We start from the raw sequence: 24681 nt of genomic DNA on the forward strand, positions 1-24681 counted from the left end.
GCCTTCTCTTTTACCTGCTACTGCATTGGACTGGTTAACGAAACTGAGCTCCAGTGTCCGGAGGTGGGGTTATAGAGGAGGCCATGCAATGCATCCTGGGAACAGTCAAAGCTTTAGCTTGTTGGTGCCTCTGGTTCAAGATCCAACTCTGCACCCCGATGTATTCCCTGTAGAACCCAGTATGCCTTGCAGAAAGAGATTGAATTATGGTAAGTCTATCATAAATCTCCTTTTAATTATACTTGCGTTTCAGTGTGGAAGATGCAGAATTCCTTAAATGACACTACGCTGCCACAATAACCTAGGTTATTGCCGAGTCTGCCCAGGTCACAGCTTGGTGCAAAAGGGTCCTTGAAAAATAACCCAGGTCAAGTGACCAGGGAATCCTTCCCTGGTAGCTTCCAGGGTTGGACCAGGTTATACCCCTTTTACACCGCCTGAAATATCCTGGGATTTTGCACAGGAGCACGCAAAATCCCAGGACAGCAGGCGGTGTAAAAGGGTCCTTCTCCAAAACCCCGGGTTCATTTTCCGGGAATCCAACCCGACTTGCAAGCAGGATTATACACGGGTAAGGCCCGGGGTAGGAGGCGGAGTAAATGGGTAAGCCAGGTCATCTGACCCAGCACCCATTTACAGCATAGCAGACCTCCCGAACTGCAGTGTCCTTCGGGCGGTCAGGAGGCTGGGGGTCTTGGCGCACACTGTCTATCCAGACAGCGACGATGTGCTAGTTGCCATGCAGCGGCTGGGGACATGGCACATGCTGTCTATGCAGACAGCAGCGCCATGTCTGGTGCCCGGAAGCGACGGAAGCTGGGGGCAGCACAGCAGCTTTCAGATTGCTGGGCTTGCCCCCAGCGCGAAGCTCCGGAGTACCGATCTGCAAAGTTTCCCGGCGCTTGGAGATGACGTCATCTCTAAGCGCCAGCCCACAAGACACTGCTCCCGGGTGCAGTGTAAACTGTGCAAATTCAGGAATATCCCAGATCGGCACTGCGGTGTAAAAGGGGGGAGTCCCGGGTCTGACCCGGCTTGGAACCGCGTTCCAAATCCTGGGTCAGACTTGGGATTTTGGTGTTAAAGGAGTATATCTGTGCAGTGTAAATGGCTCGACCAAGGTTATGCTTAAATGCTGTTAATTGGCTGTGTATGCAGAGGTCCGCCTTAAGTGAGTGACATGCAGCGCAGACCCTTGGTTCAGTGTAAATGGGGCACACCTGGGAATAACCCGGGTCCAATTTGAAGTGTAAACAGGGTCTGACTCGGGTTGGTACCGTGTCCTGAAACCTGGGTTAGACCTGGCTTTTTGGTGTAAAAGTTGTATAAAGTATCTTCAGTTGAATGAATTACTACTACACCATTTTTTTGTGTTATCTCAACAATGGAGAATTATTATTACAATGATTAATCAACAATGTAGTATGACTTGTAGTGTTGCTTATACATTAAGTCAAAATAGATCTAGATTCTTTAGTATCAAGTTGCATTAGAATTCAATTCCAGCTATGTGGAAGTGGAACAGCTTAGGACACAAGTGTGTAACTGTGCTCTAAAGGTCACTTAGCCCACATATAATTTAGTGATTATACTTTTACATGCAGGTATATCCGGGTTGCCATTCTTCCATCTTCAAATGACCACAGCTGTCTGTTTCGGACCAAAGTATACCCTGCTACAGAGACTATATTATTTAATGAGCTCTTCAGAGTGTCCATCTCACATAGTGGTCTGCAGCAGAAGACTCTGCGGCTGGATGTGTGCTCAGCTGCGAGGACCCATCGAGAGGAATGCTTGGTAAATGACGAATATCTCCGCTCTCCTTGTGTTTTCACTCTGTCACAGCGAGTCCTTGAAATGTATTACTCATGAACTGGATTTCTGTTTGTGTATCTGTGTAGCTTTCAGACATTGTCAGCGAGCGACTGCATAAGAGTAAGTATTACAGGTGCGGGGAAAGAAACCTTATTAATTATCATTTAACGCACGGCAGCATTCCCTAAACGGTATCTCAGTATACAGTGCAATCAACAGTTACCAGGAGGGTCCATAATTGTTACTCATAGAAATGATTAGAAACTGAGTGCTGAGCTTGTATGCTTAGTGCGAGTGTTTCAGGACATTCTGGGGGGTAGGTATTTTCAGTGCAATCTCATGAGTTGTACATTAACTTTTCACAAATATGTGTTCTATTAAGATATAATAATATTTCATATTCCACTTTCTGAAAAGCACTATTTTATAGCACAATATACATGTAGGCTTTCAGTATAACCAATATGAGGTTATAATTTACTTTCTCTATCGTCCTAAGTGGATGCTGGGGTTCCTGAAAGGACCATGGGGGAATAGCGGCTCCGCAGGAGACAGGGCACAAAAAAGTAAAGCTTTTACCAGATCAGGTGGTGTGCACTGGCTCCTCCCCCTATGACCCTCCTCCAGACTCCAGTTAGATTTTGTGCCCGAACGAGAAGGGTGCAATCTAGGTGGCTCTCCTAAAGAGCTGCTTAGAGAAAGTTTAGCTTAGGTTTTTTACTTTACAGTGAGTCCTGCTGGCAACAGGATCACTGCAACGAGGGACTTAGGGGAGAAGTAGTGAACTCACCTGCGTGCAGAGTGGATTTGCTGCTTGGCTACTGGACACTAGCTCCAGAGGGACGATCACAGGTACAGCCTGGATGGTCACCGGAGCCGCGCCGCCGGCCCCCTTGCAGACGCTGAAGAGAGAAGAGGTCCAAAATCGGCGGCTGAAGACTCCTGAGTCTTCATAAAGGTAGCGCACAGCACTGCAGCTGTGCGCCATTTTCCTCTCAGCACACTTCACACAACAGTCACTGAGGGTGCAGAGCGCTGGGGGGGGCGCTCTGAGAGGCAAATAAAAACCTTATTAGAGGCAAAAAATACCTCACATATAGCCCACAGAGGCTATATGGAGATATTTAACCCCTGCCTAACTTCAAAAATAGCGGGAGACGAGCCCGCCGTAAAAGGGGCGGGGCCTATCTCCTCAGCACACAGCGCCATTTTCTCTCACAGAAAAGCTGGAGAGAAGGCTCCCAGGCTCTCCCCTGCACTGCACTACAGATACAGGGTTAAAACAGAGAGGGGGGGCACTGATTTTGGCGATATTGTATATATATAAAAGATGCTATAAGGGAGAAACACTTATATAAGGTTGTCCCTATATAATTATAGCGTTTTTGGTGTGTGCTGGCAGACTCTCCCTCTGTCTCCCCAAAGGGCTAGTGGGTCCTGTCCTCTGTCAGAGCATTCCCGGTGTGTGTGCTGTGTGTCGGTACGTGTGTGTCGACATGTATGAGGACGATGTTGGTGAGGAGGCGGAGAAATTGCCTGTAATGGTGATGTCACTCTCTAGGGAGTCGACACCGGAATGGATGGCTTATTTAGAGAATTACGTGAGAATGTCAACACGCTGCAAGGTCGGTTGACGACATGAGACGGCCGACAATCTATTAGGACCGGTCCAGGCGTCTCAGAAACACCGTCAGGGGTTTTAAAAACGCCCATTTACCTCAGTCGGTCGACACAGACACAGACACGGACACTGAATACAGTGTCGACGGTGAATAAACAAACGTATTTCTCATTAGGGCCACACGTTAAGGGCAATGAAGGAGGTGTTACGTGTTTCTGATACTACAAGTACCACAAGAAAGGGTATTATGTGGGAGTGAAAAAACTACCTGTAGTTTTTCCTGAATCAGATAAAATAAAATGAAGTGTGTGATGATGCGTAGGGTTACCCCGATAGCAAATATTGGCGTTATACCCTTTCCCGCCAGAAATTAGGGTACGTTGGGAAACACCCCTTAGGGTGATAAGGCGCTCACACGCTTATCAAGTGGCGTTACCGTCTCCAGATACGGCCGCCCTCAAGGAGCCAGCTGATAGGAAGCTGGAAAAATATCCTAAAAAGTATATACACACATACGGTGGTTATACTGCGACCAGCGATCGCCATCAGCCTGGAGATGCAGTGCTGGGTTGGCTTGGTCGGTTTCCCTGACTGAAAATATTTTATTCATGTAGAGCATTTAATAGGATGCATTCTATATATATGTATGTGAGATGCACAGAGGAATATTTGCTCTCTGGCATCAAGATAAGTGCGTTGTCCATATCTCCCAGAAGATGTCAGGGACACGACAGTGGTCAGGTGATACAGATCCCATACGGCAGATGGAAGTATTGCTGTATAAAGGGAAGGAGTTATTTGGGGGTCGGTCCATCGGACCTGGGGACCACAGCAACAGCTGGGAAATCCAACCTTTTTTACCCCAAGTTACATCTCAGCTAAAAAAGACACCGTCTTTTCAGCCTCAATCTTTCCTTTCCCATGAGGGCATGCAGGCAAAAGGCCAGTCATATCTGCCCAGACATAGAGGTAAGGGAAGTAGACTGCAGCAGGCAGCCCTTTCCCAGGGAAAGAAGCCCTCCACCGCGTCTGCCAAGTCCTCAGCATGACGCTGGGGCCGTGCAAGCGGACTCAAGGTGGGGGGGTAGTCTCAAGAGTCTCAGGGCGCAGTGGGATCACTCGCAAGTTGACCCCTAGATCGTACGAGTATTATCCCAGGGGTAAAGATTGGAGAGTCGAGACATCTTCTCCTCGCAGGTTCCTGAAGTCTGCTTTACCAACGGCTCCCTCCGACAGGGAGGCAGCATTGGAAACAATTCACAAGCTGTATATCCAGCAGGTGATAATCAAAGTACCCCTCCTACGACAAGGAAAAGGGTATTATTTTTCCACACTATATTGTGGTACTGAAGCCAGACGGCTTGGTGACACATAGTCTAAATCTAATATGTTTTGAACACTTACATAAAAGGTTCAAATCGAGATAAAGTCACTCAGAGCAGTGATAGCGAACCGGAAAAAAGGGGACTATATGGTGTCCCTGGACATCAAGGATTACCTCCATGTCCAAATTTTGTCCTTCTCATCAAGGGTACCTCTGGTTCGTGGTACAGAACTGTCAATATCAGTTTCAGACGATGCCGTTTGAATTATCCACGGCACCCCGGGCCTTTTTACCAAGGTAATGGCCGAAAAGATGTTTCTTCAAAGAAAAAAGGCATCTAAATTATCCCTTACTTGCACGACCTAAAAAGGGCAAGTTCCAGAGAACAGTTGGAGGTCGGAAGAGCACTATCTAAAGTAGTTCTTCGACGGCACGACTGGATTCTAAATATTCCAAGAATCGCAGCTGTTTTCCGACGATACGTCTGCTGTTCCTAGGGATGATTCTGGACACTGTTCAGAAAAAGGTTTTTCTTCCCGAGAAAAAAGCCAAGGAGTTATCCGACCTGTCAGGAACCTCCTAAAACCAGGAAAGGTGTCTGTACATCAATGCACAAGAGTCCTGGGAAAAATGGTGGCTTTTTACGAAGCAATTCCATTCGGCAGATTCCATGCAACAATTTTCCAAAGGGATCTGTTGGACAAATGGTCAGGGTCGCATCCTCAGATGCACCTGCGAATAACCCTGTCGCCAAGGACAAGGGTATATCTTCTGTGGTGGTTGCAAAAGGCTCATCTATTGGAGGGCCGCAGATTCGGCATACAGGATTTGATCCTGGTGACCACGGACGCCAGCCTGAGAGGTTGGGGAGCAGTCACACAAGGAAGAAACTTCCAGGGGGTATGGACGAACCTGGAAAAGTCTCTTCACATAAACATTCTGGTACTAAGAGCAATCTAAAATGCTCTAAGCCAGGCGGAACCACTCCTGCAAGGAAAACCGGTGTTGATTCAGTCGGACAACATCACGGCGGTCGCCCATGTAAACAGACAGGGCGGCACAAGAAGCAGGAGTGCAATGGCAGAAGCTGCCAAGATTCTTCGCTGGGCGGAGAATCACGTAATAGCACTGTCAGCAGTGTTCTTCCCGGGCGTGGACAACTGGGAAGCAGACTTCCTCAGCAGACACGATATTCACCCGGGAGAGGGGGGTCTTCATCCAGAAGTCTTCCACATGCTAATAAACTGTTGGGAAAGACCAATGGTAGACATGATGGCGTCTCGCCTCAACAAGAAACTGGACAAGTATTGCGCCAGGTCAAGAGATCCACAGGCAATAGCTGTGGACGCACTGGTAACACCTTGGGTGTACAAATCAGTATATGTGTTTCCTCCTCTGCCTCTCATACCAAAGGTATTGAAGATTATACGGTGAAGAGGAGTAAGAACAATACTAGTGGCTCCGGATTGGCCAAGAAGGACTTGGTACCCGGAACTTCAAGAGTTGGTCACGGACGACCCGTGCCCTCTACTTCTGAGAAGGGACCTGCTACAACAGGGTCCCTGTCTCTTTCAAGACTTACCGCGGCTGCGTTTGACGGCATGGCGGTTGAACGCCAGATCCTAAAAGGGAAAGGCATTCCAGAAGAAGTCATTCCTACCTTGATTAAGGCAAGGAAGGAAGTCACCGCGAAACATTATCACCGCATTTGGCGAAAATATGTCGCGTGGTGCGAGGATCGGAGTGTTCCGACGGAGGAATTTCAACTGGGTCGTTTCCTACATTTCCTACAATCAGGATTGTCTATGGGTCTCAAATTGAGATCTATTAAGGTTCAAATTTCGGCCCTGTCAATATTCTTCCAAAAAGAATTGGCCTCAGTTCCTGAGGTACAGACTTTTGTTAAAGGAGTACTGCATATACAGCCTCCTGTGGTGCCTCCGGTGGCACCGTGGGATCTAAATGTAGTTTTAGATTTCCTCAAATCCCATTGGTTTGAACCATTGAAAAAGGTGGATTTTAAATATCTCACATGGAAAGTGACTATGTTACTGGCCCTGGCTTCCGCCAGGAAAGTATCTGAATTGGCGGCTTTATCTTATAAAAGCCCTTATCTAATCTTCCATTCGGATAGGGCAGAACTGAGGACTCGTCCGCATTTTCTCCCTAAGGTGGTATCAGCGTTTCACCTGAACCAACCTATTGTGGTGCCTGCGGCCACTGGCGACTTGGAGGACTCCAAGTTGTTGGACGTTGTCAGAGCCTTAAAAATATACATTTCAAGGACGGCTGAAGTCAGAAAATCTGACTCGCTGTTGATACTATATGCACACAACAAGTTGGGTGCCCCTGCTTCTAAGCAGACGATTGCTCGTTGGATTTGTAACACAATTCAACTTGCTCATTCTGTGGCAGGCCTGCCACAGCCTAAATCTGTTAAGGCCCATTCCACAAGGAAGGTGGGCTCATCTTGGGCGGCTGCCCGAGGGGTCTCGGCATTACAATTCTGCCGAGCAGCTACGTGGTCGGGGGAAAACACGTTTGTAAAATTCTACAAATTTGATACCCTGGCAAAAGAGGACTTGGAATTCTCTCATTCGGTGCTGCAGAGTCATCCGCACTCTCCCGCCCGTTTGGGAGCTTTGGTATAATCCCCATGGTCCTTTCAGGAACCCCAGCATCCACTTAGGACGATAGAGAAAATAAGAATTTACTTACCGATAATTCTATTTCTCGGAGTCCGTAGTGGATGCTGGGCGCCCATCCCAAGTGCGGATTATCTGCAATACTGTACATAGTTATTGTTAACAAATTCGGGTTATATTGTTAAGGAGCCATCTTTAAGAGGCTCTTTCTGTTATCATACTGTTAACTGGGTTTAGATCACAAGTTGTACGGTGTGATTGGTGTGGCTGGTATGAGTCTTACCCGGGATTCAAATTGCCTCCCTTATTGTGTACGCTCGTCCGGGCACAGTACCTAACTGGAGTCTGGAGGAGGGTCATAGGGGGAGGAGCCAGTGCACACCACCTGATCTGGTAAAAGCTTTACTTTTTTGTGCCCTGTCTCCTGCGGAGCCGCTATTCCCCCATGGTCCTTTCAGGAACCCCAGCATCCACTACGGACTCCGAGAAATAGAATTATCGGTAAGTAAATTCTTATTATTCTTTTGTAGGATCATTAAAACTAAAAGTTTTGTTTTGAGCTGAATTATAAATCAACAGAGTATAGTTATAGGTTTTCACTCAGGTATGCTTATTCTCTACAGACAGGGAGAAGTATTTTTTACTAAACAATCAGATGTGTCATCATTTGGGCATCGATGGTATAACGAACATTTCCACGGGCCCGTGCTGTTCACCTTTTACATCAGAAGGGCAGCACCTGTTATAGAAAGGTTCTCTGGAAAGCATTGCTCTGTAAGGCTGCTGTCCGCCAGTGCTCCTGCCCATCTTCATTTCCACATGCTCTTCCTCCAGTTCCGAGGCAAGAATCACTCCTGTAAACCAGATACTGATTGATCGCAGCATATCTCTTTATGAAGGGAATGAAACCAAAGTATTCCTTTCGCCCTGATCAGAGTGCTGACCCAGAGGATTGTATTATAAAGATTCTCAGGACGGTGTTCTTGAAATAATCTGAAAGATATATATATATATTTTTTTTGCATGGGCATATCACTTAAGAAAGAAAAGGTAAAGGAATGTAAATGTGTTTTTATTTATTTCCTGAATTGTGCAGGCCGGAATTCAGATCAACCTGGCTGACGTGTTATTTACCAACGAAGTCTATACTCGGTGGCATACCTTGATGCCCTGCAGACCCATCGCTCATTCAAAGGAGCTCCCAGAAAAGTCAGTATTAGACACAAGCAAGCCACGTCCTGCAGCTTTGGATCTGGTAAGCCTTTATTATCAGTGTGTTTGGAAAGTGTAAATGTACCTTGTATTTTTAAGATTTGTCTTCACATAAATATTCAAATTATCACATGGATGTACAGTAGGTTATTCTGCATTTATTAGCAGCTGCCATCTTCTTTCCTGTAACGTGTGGTGGAGCCAGTGCTTTTGTTGTGCATATCCAAGGCTACTGTTGTAGTGATCATAGTTATTTCAGCTTCCTCTTTTTTTATTCATGATTCATTGATAATTGCTGGTTATTCACTTCAGATCTTCACTCTACAAATGATGTAGTGGTTTCCAATGTTGTGTTTTCCAATGAAGCTTTGGGGAAAAGCAGAGAAGACTGCATGCTAAGGCCTCATTCAGAAAAATATTCAAATGCCAACTTCGCAGCTGTATCGAGGCACATGTGTACTGTGTCTCCTCTAACATCGCACATCTGCAAAAAAGTAAAAACCGCTATTTCTCTTACGTCCTAGTTGATACTGGGAATCATTTAGTACCATGGGGTATAGACTGGTCCACTAGGAGCCATGGGCACTTTAAGAATTTGATAGTGTGCGCTGGCTCCTCCCTCTATTCCCCTCCTACCAGACTCCATTTAGAAAATGTGCCCGGAGGAGCCGGTCACGTCTCTGGAAGCTCCTGAAGAGTTTTCTGCATTTATTTTCTACATTTGTTGTTTTCAGGCAGGACTGGATGGCACCAGCCTGCCTGCTTCATGGGACTTAGGGGGGGAATGGCCCAACCTCTCTCAGGGTTAATGGTCCCGTTCCCCGCTGACAGGACACTAGCTCCTGCGAGAACTATTCACAAGCCCTACCACGGCGACCGTACATTCCCGCAGCACGCCGCCACCCCTAACAGAGCCAGAAGAATGAAGAGTGCTGGAGTACTAAGCCGGCGTCCCGGTTAGCGGGTCACTGCCCATTATGGCGGTATGAGGGTACGGAGACGCACGGCTTCTAAACGGGGTGGTCTTCGTCTCCCGCCTGTGTACGGACACAGACGCTGTACAGCGGACACATTAACCAGACTGGCAACAAAGCCATGAAAGGAGTCTGTCTTCATTTTATGCATATAAGACACATACAGACAGTATAAAGAAGAGCGGGAAGACCGTGCACCATTGAAGGGGTGGGACTTCACTATGAGTGGATCCAGCAGCTCACCACTGCCAGTTTACCTCTGCAGCTGACACAGACGCTGACAGACAGGGACGTGCGCAGCTCCTCTGGAGAGACTTTAGATTACCTCAGCTGTACCAGGGGGTCGTAGCAGGGGGTGAGCGATTATTAGTGTACTAAGTCCCTAATCTAGGTACTTAGTGTGCGACCCGGCTAAGCTTGGCATTAGCGATAAGGGCGCAGTATGCTTGTTCCATACTCTCTCTGTGTCTCCCTGGAAGGGCTCTTTGTGGGTTTATTGTGCATTTAACCTTTTCCTGTGTGTGTATGCTGTCTCTGCTACAGTATGTCAGGCAAAGAGTGTTTTTCACGTAAGGCACAGTGTTCCTCTTCTCCAGGGGGTTCACTAGTGTGTACTTAGTTTAGTATCCCTTCCCGGGCTAGTGGGGCAGAACCAGCATAGCTGGACTCCATTAGGGGAATGATTTCCACAATTTCTACTAAGTTATCCCGGAATGAGAAAGAGATGCAATACTTAAGACAATCTATGACTGAGTTTATGAAAAGAGACTCAGTCCCTAAACCAGCGTCTCAGTCCCCTGCCATTTGTCCAGAAAAACGTACTTTGGCCCATATACTGCAGTCTGACTCTCATGAGGAGGGTGAGGTGGACTCAGAGGTGGGGGAGGTAACTCTGTCGCAGGGAATAGAGTCTATCAGAGAAGTTCTGATTATCCCTGATAAGGTGTCAGAGGAGAGTGATGAATCTTATTTTAATATAAAGAAGAAATCCTCAGCCACTTTTCCTGTGTCAAAGGAACTAAATACCCTGTTTGAAGAACCATGGGTTAATCCTGATAAGAAATTTCAAATCCCTAAACGGTTTGAGAGGATCTTCGAGAGGATCTTCTGGAACAGGGCTCGTTCGTCTATCAGGACTTACCACGGCTATGTTTAACAGCATGGAAGTTGAACAGCTGATTCTAGCCAGGAGAGAGATTCCTGACAAGGTCATCCCGACTATGATCCAAGCCCGAAAAGGGGTAACGTCTAAACATTACCATCGTATCTGGAAGATATACGTCTTAGTGTGAGAATAGACAATATTCTGTGGTGGAATTTCATCTGGGACGTTTCCTGCTTTTTCTGAATCAGGAGTGGATGTGGGCCTGCGCTTAGGCTCCATGAAAGTCCAAACTTCGGCCTTGTCTATTTTCTTTCAGAAACAATTGACTTTTCTCTTACGTCCTAGATCCTAGGACTCCAAAAGGACCATGGGGTATAGACGGGATCCGCTTGAGCACTCTAAAAAGACTTTGACTGGGTGTGAACTGGCTCCTCCCTCTATGCACCTCCTCCAGACCTCAGTTAGACTTTGTGCCCAGGAGTGACAGGACACACACTAGGGGAGCTCTCCTGAGTTTCTCTGGAAAGACTTTTGTTAGGTTTTTTATTTTCAGGGAGACCTGCTGGCTACAGGCTCCCTGCATCGTGGGACTGAGGGGAGAGAAGTCAGACCTACTTCTGCTTAGTTAAGGGCTCTGCTTCTTAGGCTACTGGACACCATTAGCTCCAGAGGGTTCGATCACTTGGTTCGCCTAGCTGTTTGTTCCCGGAGCGGCGCCGTCACCCCTCTCACAGATGCCAGAAGACAGAAGCCGGGTGAGTATTGGAAGATCCGAAGACTTCAGTGACGGCAGAAAACTTCAGCAACGAGGTACAGTGCAGCGGTAGCGCTGCGCTCCATGCTCCCACACACATCCACCAACGGCACTCACAGGGTGCAGGGCGCTGGGGGGGGGGGGGGGGGGGGGGCGGCACCCTGGGCAGGTTGTTACAACTTGAACAACTTGTTACAACCGCCAGTATAAAGAATTTTAATTTGAGCGGGACTGAAACGCGCTGGGAAGGGGTGGGGCTTAGCCGCACAGCTCACCAGCGCCATTTTCCTCTCTCCACAGCCGCTGCAGAGAACGCTGGCCCGGACCTCCAGGCTCCTCGCAAGTAACAGGGAGCAAAAACGGGGGGGGTGACACAAATATTTTGGTGCTTTTATTGTATTAACAGCGCTACTGACATATATTATTTTGGTGTAGTATATGGGCGCTGGGGTGTGAGCTGGCATACTTCCTCTGTGTTTCTCTCTCCAGGCTTCCCTGTAGGCTGTCCCCTTTATTTGGCCAGTGTGTGTGTTGGGTGTCGGTACTTCGTGTCGACATGTCTGAGGCTGAGTGTTCCTCCCCGGAGGAAGTTACTGGGGGCGCAGAAAAGGAGCTGGAAATTGCTCTGTCGACACAGTCAACTACTGATTGGGTTGCTGTGTTGAGTACACTGAATGCTAATGTTGCTTTGTTGGTTAAGAGGTTGGATAAATCTGATTCTCAGACACAGACATGGAGAAAATCCATGGAGGATGCTTTGGCTCAGGTGCAGACCCCCTCAGGGTCTCAAAAACGTTTATTTACTCAGATGGTAGATACAGATGCAGACACGGACTCAGATTCCGATGTCGAGTTTAATGAGGCTACTTTACACCCAAGGGTAGTTAAGAGTATTCAGTACATGATTGTGGCTATTAAAGATGTTTTACATATTTCTGACGAACCAATGGTTCAGGAAACAAGGATTTGCCTATTTAAAGGGAAAAAACCTGAGGTGAAGTTTCCCCCCTCTCATGAAATGAATGCTCTTTGTGAAAAAGCTTGGGAGTCGCCGGACAAGAGGTGGCAGATTCCCAAGAGAATTTTTATGGCGTATCCTTTCCCCTCTGATGACAGGGAAAAATGGGAGTCGTCTCCGAATGTCGACAAGGCTCTATCCTGTTTGTCCAAGAAGGTGGCGCTTCCGTCCCCTGACACGGCTGCTCAAGGATCCGGCGGATCATAAGCTGGAAACGTCTTTGAAGGCCATTTTTGTTAATACGGGTGCATTGCTCAGACCTGCTGTGGCGTCGGTATGGGTGAGTAGTGCTATTGCTAAATGGTAATTTAGCTTCTGATATGGATACCCTTGATAAAGATAATATTCTTTTGACTCTTGGTTATATCAAGGACGCTGCAGATTACCTAAAGGATGCGGCGAGGGATGTTGGCCTCTTGGGATCAAGAGCCAATGCCATGGCGGTCTCGGCCAGGAGGGTGCTGTGGATCCATCAATAGAATGCTGATGCCGACTCCAAGAAAGCTATGGAAGCTCTCCCCTTCAAAGGTAGTGTCTTGTTTGGTGACGGCCTGGCTGACGTGGTGTCTACCGCTACTGCGGGTAAGTCATCTTTTCTTCCTTATGTTCCCACTCAACAGAAAAAGGCACCCCATCAACAGATGCAGTCCTTTCGACCTAATAAATACAAACGAGGTAAAGGCTTGTCCTTCCTCGCTTCAAAGGGTAGAGGAAGGGGAAAAACGTCGCCTGCAGGATCAGGCACCCAGGACCAAAAGTCCTGCCCCGCCTCTACCAAGTCCACCGCATGACGCTGGGGCTCCCCTAAGGGAGTCCAGGCAGGTGGGGGGGCCGTCTCCGATCTTCAGTCAGGTCTGGGTTTATTCAGCCCTGGATCCTTGGGTCTTAGACATAGTGTCTCAGGGATACAATCTGGAGTTTCAGGAGATGCCCCCTCACCGTTTTTTAATTTCGGCCTTGCCAGTGTCTCTTCCGGAAAGAGACGTAGTAATTGCTGCGATACAAAAGTTGTGTCAACAGAGGGTCATTGTTCCCGTTCCCCCGTTTCAACGGGGGGAAGGGTTCTATTCGAGCCTCTTTGTTGTACCGAAGCCGGACGGTTCGGTCAGACTGAATCTGAACCTAAAATCCCTCAATCCATACTTGAAAACTTTCAAGTTCAAGATGGAATCTCTTCGAGCTGTGATCTCCAGCCTAGAAGGGGGGGGGGGGATGTTATGGCGTCAGTTGACATAAAAGATGCCTACTTACACATCCCGATATATCCTCCCCATCAGGCCTTCCTGAGATTTGCGGTGCAGGATTGTCATTACCAATTTCAGACGTTGCCATTTGGGCTTTCCACGGCCCCGAGGGTTTTCACCAAGGTCATGGCAGAAATGATGGTTATCCTTCGCAAGCAAGGGGTTACAATTATCCCGTACTTAGACGATCTCCTGATAAAGGCAAGGTCCAAGTAACAGTTGTTAAGAAATGTGGATCTTTCCCTGTCGGTTCTGCGACAACATGGTTGGGTTCTAAATTTGCCAAAGTCTCAGTTGATCCCGGCCACTCGGCTGCCCTTTCTGGGCATGATTCTAGTCACGGAGCTACAGAGAGTGTTTTTTCCGGAAGACAAAGCTCTGGAAATCCAGACAATGGTCAGGGAGCTTCTGAGGCCGACAAGTGTGTCGATTCATCAATGCACTCGGGTTCTAGGGAAGATGGTTGCAGCTTACGAAGCCATTCCGTTTGGCAGGTTTCATGCCCGGGTGTTTCAGTGGGATCTGCTGATCAAATGGTCCGGGTCTCACCTGCACATGCACCGTAAAATAAGTCTATCTTCCAGGGCCAGGATTTCTTTCCTGTGGTGGCTACAAAGCTCTCACCTTCTAGAGGGACGCCGATTCAGAATCCAGGACTGGGTCCTGCTGACAACAGATGCAAGTCTCCGAGGCTGGGGCGCAGTCACGCAAGGAAGAAATTTCCAGGGAAAATGGTCAAACCAGGAATCTAGTCTCCACATAAATGTTCTCGAGTTAAGAGCCATTTACAACGGCCTGCTGCAAGCGAAGAACCTTCTTCAGGGTCTTCCTGTCCTGATCCAGTCAGACAACATAACAGCGGGGGCGTACGTAAACCGCCAAGGCAGAACAAGGAGCAGGGCGGCTATGGCGGAGGCCACAAGAATCCTTCGCTGGGCGGAACAGCACGTGAGTGCTCTGTCAGCAGTCTTCCTCCCGGGCGTGGACAACTGGGAAGCAGGCTTCCTCAGCAGACACGATCTCCATCCGGGAGAGTGGGCCCTTCATAAAGAGGTCTTTGCAGAAGTGACAAGGCGTTGGGGAATTCCTCTGATAGACATGATGGCATCTCACCTCAACAAGAAGCTTCCGAGGTATTGTTCCAGGTCACGGAACCCCCAAGCCAGTGCAGTGGACGCCCTGGTGACTCTGTGGGTGTTTCAGTCGGTGTATGTGTTCCCTCCGCTTCCTCTCATTTCCAAGGGGCTGAGGATCATACGTCAAACAAGAGTTCAGGCGATTCTCGTCGTTCCAGATTGGCCACGCATTACTTGTAGAAGATCCTTGGCCCACTTCCTCTAAGAGAGGACCTGTTACTACAGGGGCCATGCGTGTTTCCGGACTTACCGCGGCTGTGTTTGACGGCGTGGAAGTTGAGCGCCAAATCTTAGCTTGGAAAGGTATTCCCGGGGAGGTCATCCCCACTCTCCTTAAAGCTAGGAAGGAGGTTACGGCGAAACATTATCACCGTATATGGAGAAAGTATGTTACGTGGTGTGAAACCAAGGCAGCTCATGCGGAGGAGTTTCACTTGGGTCGTTTTCTCCATTTTTTGCAGGCAGTCGTCGATGCAGGCCTGAAATTGGGTTCCATCAAAGTGCAGATTTCGGCTTTATCTATTTTCTTTCAAAAAGAATTGCCGCCCTTCCTGAGGTTCAGACTTTCATGAAGGGAGTGCTGCATATCCTTCCTCCATTTGTGCCACCCGTGGCACCGTGGGATCTTGAAGTGGTGTTACAGTTTCTTATATCTCACTGGTTTAAACCTTTGCGAAAGGTTGAGTTAAAGTTTCTCACTTGGAAAGTGGTCATGCTTTTGGCCTTGGCGTCTGCCAGACGAGTGTCAGAATTGGCGGCTTTGTCTCACAAGAGCCCATATTTGATTTTTCATGTGGATAGAGCGGAATTGAGGACTCGTCAACAATTTCTGCCGTTTCACATAAATCAACCTATTGTGGTACCTGTGGCTATGGATGCTGTGGCAGTCCCAAAATTTCTTGATGTCGTAAGAGCTTTGAAAACTTATGTCGCCAGAACGGCTCTTGTTAGGAAAACGGAAGCTCTGTTTGTCCTGTATCCTTCCAACAAGATTGGAAATCCTGCTTCTAAGCAAACTATTGCACGCTGGATTTGTAATACGATTCAGCAAGCTCATTCTTCGGCTGGGCTACCATTGCCGAAGTCAGTAAAGGCCCATTCTACCAGAAAAATGGGCTCATCTTGGGCGGCTGCCCGAGGGGTCTTGGCACTTCAGCTTTGCCGAGCAGCTACGTGGTCGGGTTCAAACACCTTTGCGAAGTTTTACAAGTTTGATACCCTGGCTGATGAGGACCTCATGTTTGCTCAATCGGTGCTGCAGAGTCGTCCGCACTCTCCCGCCCGTTCTGGAACTTTGGTATAGACCCCATGGTCCTTTTGGAGTCCCCAGCATCCTCTAGGATGTAAGATAAAATAGGATTTTAATACCTACCGGTAAAACCTTTTCTCCTAGTCCGTAGAGGATGCTGGGCGTCCATCCCAGTGCGGACTGTTCTTGCAGTTGTATTATTACTGGTTATATTTGATTACACGTGGGTTGTGTATTAGTTATATTCAGCTTGTTGCTGTTGTTGGTTCATACTGTTATCTGGTTTGCTGCTACTCCGGTTGTACGGTATGTTTGTGGTGTGGGCTGGTATGTTTCTCGCCCTTAGTTTAAACAAAAATCCTTTCCTCGACATGTCTGTCTCTCCTGGGCACAATTGCTATAACTGAGGTCTGGAGGAGGGGCATAGAGGGATGAGCCAGTTCACACCCAGTCAAAGTCTTTTTAGTGTGCCCAAGCTCCTGCGAATCCCGTCTATACCCCATGGTCCTTTTGGAGTCCCCAGCATCCTCTACGGACTAGGAGAAAAGGATTTACCGCTAGGTATTAAAATCCTATTTTCTCCCTGAGGTCCAGACGTTCTTGAAAGGTGTTCTGCACATTCAACCTCTCTTTGTGCCCCCCACGGAACCTTAGGATCTCAATTGGTGCTGCAGTTCCTCCAATTGGACTGGTTTGAACCATTACAGGAGGTAGATGTAAAGTATCTTACGTGGAAGACCATCACACTGTTGGCCTTGGCTTCAGCAAGACGTGTGTCGGAATTGGTAGCATTATCTTACAAGAGCCCCTACCTGATTTTCCATGAGGACAGAGCTGAACTCAGGACTCGTCAGCAATTTCTTCCTAAGGTGATGTCTGCGTTTCACATCAACCAACCTATTGTGGTTCCGGACACCTCTGCTACTTCAAAGTCTTTGGCTGTTGTAAGGGCCTTGAAGGTGTATGTAAAGCGAACTGCTCGTCTCAGGAAATCAGACTTGTTCGTTCTCTATGTTCCCAATACGACTGGGTGTCCTGCGTCAAAGCAGTCAATTGCGCGCTGGATCAGGTTCACTATTCAGCATGCTTATTCCACGGCAGGTTTGCCAATTCCAAAATCTGTACATGCCCACTGTACTAGGTCGGTGTGTTCCTCTTGGGCGGCTGCCCGGGGAGACTCGGCTTTACAGCTCTGCCGAGCAGCTACTTGGTCAGGTTCGAACACGTTTGCTAAGTTTTACAAGTTCGATACTTTGGCCTCTGAGGACCTTCAGTTTGGTCAATCAGTTCTGCAGGATCCTCCGCACTCTCCAACCCGGTTTGGGAGCTTTGGTAATTCCCCATGGTACTAAATGGATTCCCAGTATTCCCTAGGACGTAAGAGAAAATAGAATTTTAATTACCTACCAGTAAATCCTTTTCTCGTAGTCCGTCGGGGATACTGGGCGCTCGCCAGGTGCTTCTTTCTTCCTGCACTGTTACTTGGTTAAGTATTCTGGTATGGTTCAGCTGTTGCTGTTCCTGTTTTCAAGTTTAGTTAGCATGGCTGTCCTCTTGTTCTGTGTGTGCTGGTTCGTAATATCACCATTTCCTTATCTATCCTTCTCTCAAAGTATGTCCATCTCCTCGGGCACAGTTTCCTAGACTGAGTCTGGTAGGAGGGGCATAGAGGGAGGAGCTAGCGCACACTATCAATTTCTTAAAGTGCTCATGGCTCCTAGTGGACCCATCTATACCCCTTGGTATTAAATGGATTCCCAGTATCCCCTACGGACTACGAGAAAAGGATTTACCGGTAGGTAATTAAAATCCTATTTTTGCATAGCAAACGTGTATGGCCTCTTTATTTGAAAGAGTGGTCTCTGAAGTTTCAAATATGGGTGCATACATAAATGACCCCAGCAGAGTAACATTGTCTAAGTACTAAGTAGACACAACAGTACGGATGGTGTAATGGTTAGCAATACTGCCTCACATCACTGAAGTCATGGGCTTGATTCTTACCACGTCCTTATCTGTGCAGCATTTGTATGTTCTCTCCGTTCTTGCGTGGGTTTCCTCCGGGTACTCCAGCATCCTCCCACAATCCAAAAATACTCTGGTAGGTTAATTTGCTCCCTACAAAAATTAACCCTAGTGTGTAAGTACATGTGTTTAAGGCAGACTAGTTGGGCCAATTGGTTCTTATCTGCAGTCAAATGTTTCTGACATTTGAAGAGAGGATCCCCACTTTCTAAAATGGGGCCCCCTGATTTTATGGATGTTAGGCTGAAAGGGGAGACCTTCCTCCATCCCTAAACTCCATGATTGTTCCGTACTGCTGAGGGTTTTGCCTGGTGATCACACTGATCACCAGGTAATAATCTCTAATTGTGGGCTACATAGTTTGAAAGAGGGGACTATCCTCTTTCAAGCAAGAGTGTTCCCATCTTTCTTGTTGGTGGGGTTGAGGAGATAGAGGCACTCAAACTCCATGACCCATTTTTTTCATTCATTACATCCAAAAATTGCATTGGCGTGTCGACGTCACTTAAATCAGCGGCTACCCAGCATCCCCAACAGTCCTTAAGACCAGTGGGGCAAAGGTAATCTTTATTTTTTTGGAATGCAGCCCCTCGCTGCGAAGGACGCAGTCTAGCTATATATCTGATTAATTACCCCCACTCATCCTTTGCAGCAAAGGAATTAAGGGGTCTATTTACTAAGCCTTGGACGGAGATTAAGTACCAGCCAACCAGCTCCTAACTCTCATTTCTCCTTCAGGGTCAACAGTGGTGTGGTATCCACAGGATACACCTTGGGATATTGGGTAGCGACAGCGGAATGACACCAACGATCTAAGCTTTTCAGACTCCCAGGATGCAACAGGCCAGTCCCTTATATCCCTGCCTCCTGGCTCAGGTAATTCAGTTTTTTGTTTGGTGATGCAGGAGCCGGACCATGGTCGAAGGGATGCTCATTTTTGAAGCCACAAGCTTTTTTATTTTATTTTTATAGTCTTACCTTTTTTGAGTGATCTTTCTAAAAGCGTCTTGTACGTACCATAGAAATAGTCGCTCTGACAACTCTTACCTCCATGTATAGTGCTGTTCCGGTGGGCGTCAGCTAGGATGTACTAGCAAATCCAGACTGACATTACTAGGCTGTGGCCGGAGAACGGGGAGACGTTAAGGCGTCGGTTCCGCATAGCGGGTTAAGACGCATGACACAGCCGCACTGTTTCGTGAGACTACCGAACAGTCGTTGGTGCAGCTGCTACCTCTGGTGCACCAGCGCTAGGCCTCAGGGATCATAGGTTCCAGGGAATAGTAAGAGGCCGCAATCCCTCGGATTGAGGTCAGCAGTGGGGAGTAAGACGCTCCCCTGGTCGCCCCTTCCCCGGTTCATGACGAGTTTCCCACCATGAACTGATTTCCCTGCTTCCGTCCAAGACGCTCTAAATCAAACAAACCTGATATTAGCGCTGTGCGGCTGTGTCCCTGGTGAGTCTGTGTTCACTTAGGCGTCTGTGTTCACTAGTTCGTCTGGATCCACTCAGCGTTCGCAATGATCGATCCTGGAAGCGGGGCTAAGTCTCCCTGTATCCCGCTCGCCTGAAGCAGGTGATACAGCACTGAGTCTCTATCTACCATCTGGGTACTGAGTAGTTGTATAAGTGTGTGATGCATATGAGTGTTGTAAAACTTTACTGCTGTATCATTAGCTGTGCGTCTAAATACGTTAAGATCCTATATAAGGTAATGCAGTAATATGTTTTTCCTACATACCTGAAATGTACTGTGTAGTTGAATAAGTGCTCATATTGCTAATGTAAACTAATGTATAACATGTGACTGGCATTCTATGATCTATCAGTCTTGCTTTCTCTTATATCTGATCTTCAGTGCTGGTGCAAATCAGGGAAGGTTAGGATTATATTCCACTTTAAAAGCATAAAGTGAATACTGTCACAAATTCTGTAGTTAACACCGTATGTGAGTGTGATAAAAGTTGCCATGTCCTAGAAAGGCAAGGGAAAGAGGATACACTCTCCAAAGCAGCACATACATTAACATCATATTGTCCTGCAAAACAGGGTTAACTTCTCAAGATCTGGTACAAAATGGGTCATTTGCAAATGTTATGGTTAAATAAAAGCTTTTTTAATCTATAAGAGGCAACAGAGTCGGCTTTAAGCCAGGCACAGGTTCGAACCTCCATGGACATCTTTTGCACAAACGTTATTCAGATTAGCTGAAAATGCCATCTACATAACCAGATAGGAGATGCCCAATTAACCCATTCATGCAACATCCCCCTGGAGTCACATCCACCTCAGGAATCACATAGACATAAAGCAACATCTTCACAGTCTACACATATTAAAAATGGAGGTCATTTCAAAAGTGGTTCCTCACATTTTTTAGTCTGCTCCTTACCTCAAATACCTGAGTTTAATTAATGCAGTTTAAAATCATTCTGTCCTTTGAAAAAACTGCTAGTTGACAGTAGCGAAACGCGTCAGGTGCACGGGGACCCAAGCCAGGAATTTACTGCTGAAAGACCGAACCACCCCCATCCAAATCCAGATCACTATTTGCCTACAGAGGACTCAAATAGCAAGCTGAACCGATGACATCTTTCCACCGTAATGCATGAGGAGCTCACCATTTATAACTCTGGAGCATCATAACCTCTAACGGTAATCTGCTAATACATCGGACATTGCTTATCTCCTAAATCTGCTGGTACTGGACACTATAATTGGGGGACTACTCAGGAACGGACTTTCCATTCTCCAACCCTCTTCAATTCCTGACAACTTGGGTAACCCTTTATAACGCATAGTTCATCAAACTGTATGCTTTTAAATTTTATCATGTTGCATGTATATGGTGTAATCACCACACTATTTTAGATTAATACTCTTTATTAAAAATTGTTATTATTACATTTAGATCATTGTTGTTATATTTTTAAAATCCAGCGCAGCCTCTACTTTTGTTTTTTGTTTATCCTTTCAGAAGGCAGTAGAGCCTATGGAAAATCTGAGGCTCTTGGGGTTAAACGTCCAGAGAGCAGAATTTCCAGAACTGATGGAAATGATGTAAGAGGCATGGGTTACACCCAGTAAGATGGGATTATTAAAAGTATCCTTTTCCTGTTGTGGACTGTTTAAAAGAAGGGAATTCCTCCCAAAGAAGATGCACATTGTTGACTAAAAAGTGCGTAAATCTACACTACCTCGGCCTTCTAATACATTGGATGATGTTACAGACAGAAAGATGGTTGTTCTTAAACTGTTTTTCCTTATACAGCATACCACACGGGCAGGTCCAATTTCATGTGATCTTGGAAGCTAAGCAGTGTTGGAGCTGGGAATACCAGGTGCTGTAGGTATAGTTGTCAGGCCAGCATGGCCACAGCTTGGTAAAACAGGGACGTGGAAAGAACAGTTATCATATTAAGAGAAGCGGCCCTGGTATGGGTGTAATAGCTTCACAAGCATCAGCTTCCTCAGTACCAGCTCACAGACTAAGGACATGGAAGAATGACTCAGACTTCCTACCTACCTTGAGGTATTGAGTAGTGAATAGTGTTTGATGCTAATGAGCGTTGGGAACATTTACTGCTGTATCATTCGCTGTGCGTTTGAATACGTTAATACTCCAGTATAAGTAAGCGCAGTAATATGTTTATCCTACCAATGGAAAATTGGGTAGATGAATATGTGCTCATGTTGCCAATAGATACATATGCAATAATAAATTGATTGCTAGTATGGCTGCTGACTTGTATCTTTTATTTCTCTCAAAAAAATTTGAATCTTTGCCTTTGGTTGGAAATATTCTGTTACGTACAGAATTTAACAACAGTCTTGAGCCTGAACAGACCCTGAAGAAATAAAGCCCAGATTTCTGGCTTTCTGGGTCTTTGGACCCAAGGTAAAACATAGGGAAAGGGTTATGGCATAAAGGTTCAATCATGATAAGACAGAGTTAAATCAGACAAACCATCAGCAGTGTTTATACCTGGAGTCCTAAATTGGGAAGCGGACTTTCTCAGCCGGCACGGCATTCATGCAAGCGAATGAGCCTTGCACCCAGAAGTCTTTCACATTCTGGTAAACAAGTGGGGACTGCCGGAAGTAGACCTCATGGCCTCTCATCAGAACAACAAAGTACCCGCATACGGGTCAAGAACATACGGGTCAAGAACAAAGTATCCCGAAGCGATCTTAGTGGATGCCCTGTCAGTGAAATGGGAGTTTCATCTGGCCTATGTGTTTCCTCCAATCTCCCTGCTGCCCAGGGTAATGCGGAAATTCAAACAGGAAAGGGGTGCCGTGATACTAATAGCTCCGGCATGGCCCAGACGACATTTGTACACAGATCTGCAGAGGCTGTCCACGGATACTCCGTTTCTACTGGCTCAACATCCAGATCTACTGTTCCAGGATCCCTGTTTCTACAAACACCTGGATCAACGGTCTTTCACGGCGTGGTTCTTGAGACATCCATCTTGAAAGCAAACGGGTTTTCAGTACAGGTTATTCAAACGATGCTGAAAGCAAGGAAACCATCCTCTGCTCACATTTATTTCTGCTGGCAGTTGCTTCAGCTAGAAAATTCTAAGATTTAGGGGCGTTATCATGTCACCCTCCTTTTCTGATATTTCATCCAGATAGAGCAGTTTTCCAAACTAAATCTGGATGTCTTCCTAAGATGGTCTCTAAATTCCACCTTAACGAGGAAATTGCAGTTCCAGCTTTTCAGGGACCTTACCTCTCTGCGGGAGATGCATCATTTGACGTAGTTCGTGCTCTAAGGATCTACGTGAATCGTACCAGTGACATCAGAAGGTCAGACACTCTCTTCGTTCTATATGGATTTCAAAAGAGAGGATGGCCTGCTGATAAGCAAATGCTGGCTAGATGGCTTTGAATATCTATTTCGGAAGCATATTCTCAAGCTGATCTCCCTATCTCGGCTAATGTACAGTATTTGCCCACTCTACTCGTAAGGTAGGTCCTTCATGGGCAGCATAACGTGGTGCCTCAGCTGAGCAGATATGTAAGGCAGCCACATGGTCTTCCATTTAACACATTCATTAGACATTATGCCATTGATACCTTTACCTCTCAGGACTCTGCTTTCGGGTGAAGGTTTCTCTTGTCCAACCAGGAGCGTCCCCTCCACTAAATTCTGCTTTGGGACATCCCAAGGTATATCCTGTGGATACTACTGTGGACCCTGAAGGAGAAATGGTTGACTTACCATCTATAACTCGTTTTCTCTGAAGTCCACAGTATCCACCCTGACGCACCTGATTTGAGAATCTTTACACTTACTAACCTCTTCCTTCTTGTATGGAAGTGTGTATATGTTCTTCTTGCTTGATCAGGGCTCTCTACTATGCTCCTGCCTTGAGCTTTGGAAAAACAACTGAATTGCCTGAGCCAGGAGGCTGTGATATAGGGGACTGGTCCGTTGCATCCTGGGAGTCTGAAAATCTTAGATCGTTGGTACCATTCCGCTGTCGCTACCTGATATCCCAAGGTATATCCTGTGGATACTGTGGACTTTGGAGAAAGAGAGTTATCAATGGTAAGTCTACCATAACTTCTCATTTTTCAAACACCGCCTGTAACTTGGCGGTGTTAGGCTGCTGTCTACTTTATCTCCATCCAAGGCTTAGTAAATAGACCCTCAAATCTCTCAGCTAAATCACTTAGATCTCTACATTTGCTGCAGATTTACATTTGACCTGTAGCATTTTCCTTTACCTTTTTTTAATTTATTTTTATACATAGCATTATTGCTTTTTGCAATTATTTGTCAACTGTAATGCCTAAGATCAGTGTTCTTGGCAACAGTGAACTCTTTTTAATGTATTTTCTTAAAAGATTCACCTAAACCTATCTAGATGTGCATGTTTCAGGAATAATCACTTTCTCAAAGATGAGAACAATTGACTACTATATCCTTACATCTACCTTTGAAGCAAGTCTGCAAAAGAATAGCCAGACATCTGAAACTTAGCTGTTTATATCAGAGGTTGTATACGATTTCATTACAGCTGCATTCGCTGATGCAAGATGACGGAAGTCAGTCAGAATCCCAGTTACAGATTAGGGAACCGTAATTATAATTGTGCTATTTTCCTGTCTGACTTTCCTTTCATGATCAGCTCCTGATGGATTTATCTCCGTTTCTTGCCAGGATGCTGTGTCAGCATTGCTGGAGAGGACCTCTGCTGAACTGGAAGCTGTGGAACATGAATTAGCACAGGAAGAAGCCAGTGAGGATAACCAGGAGCAGACATGCTCTGGGGAGGAATGGTAAATGTCCACTGTTCAGCACCAATTCTTAGGTGACCTGTAAAACACTATATATAATGTACATTGTGTCCTATTGGAGAAAAGCGCTAAATAATTACAATTATTGTATACTGCTTGTTGTGCCCTGCTTCTATAATAATACCCTCTACTGACCCTCTACAGCCCACATCTGATGGTGAAAGTTGTAATACATTTTAGCTACAGCAGTAAGAGCAACATGTGGCTCTCGGAGTCTCTCTTATGCGGGCTATACATTGATATATC

General features: G+C 46.5%; 1 protein-coding gene across 1 annotated transcript in view; it reads left to right on the top strand.

The window, feature by feature from the left end:
* Positions 1-24681, top strand: part of WWC2 (WW and C2 domain containing 2) — a 214134-nt gene that overhangs the window by 116127 nt on the left and 73326 nt on the right. Inside the window, exons 10-12 of the mRNA XM_063920687.1 lie at positions 1605-1797; positions 8502-8660; positions 24299-24417. Coding sequence (XP_063776757.1) covers positions 1605-1797; positions 8502-8660; positions 24299-24417 — 471 coding nt within the window. The remainder of the gene's footprint in view (positions 1-1604; positions 1798-8501; positions 8661-24298; positions 24418-24681) is intronic.

The sequence above is a fragment of the Pseudophryne corroboree genome, chromosome 1 (genome assembly GCF_028390025.1).
Source record: "Pseudophryne corroboree isolate aPseCor3 chromosome 1, aPseCor3.hap2, whole genome shotgun sequence".
Classification (NCBI taxonomy): domain Eukaryota; kingdom Metazoa; phylum Chordata; class Amphibia; order Anura; family Myobatrachidae; genus Pseudophryne; species Pseudophryne corroboree.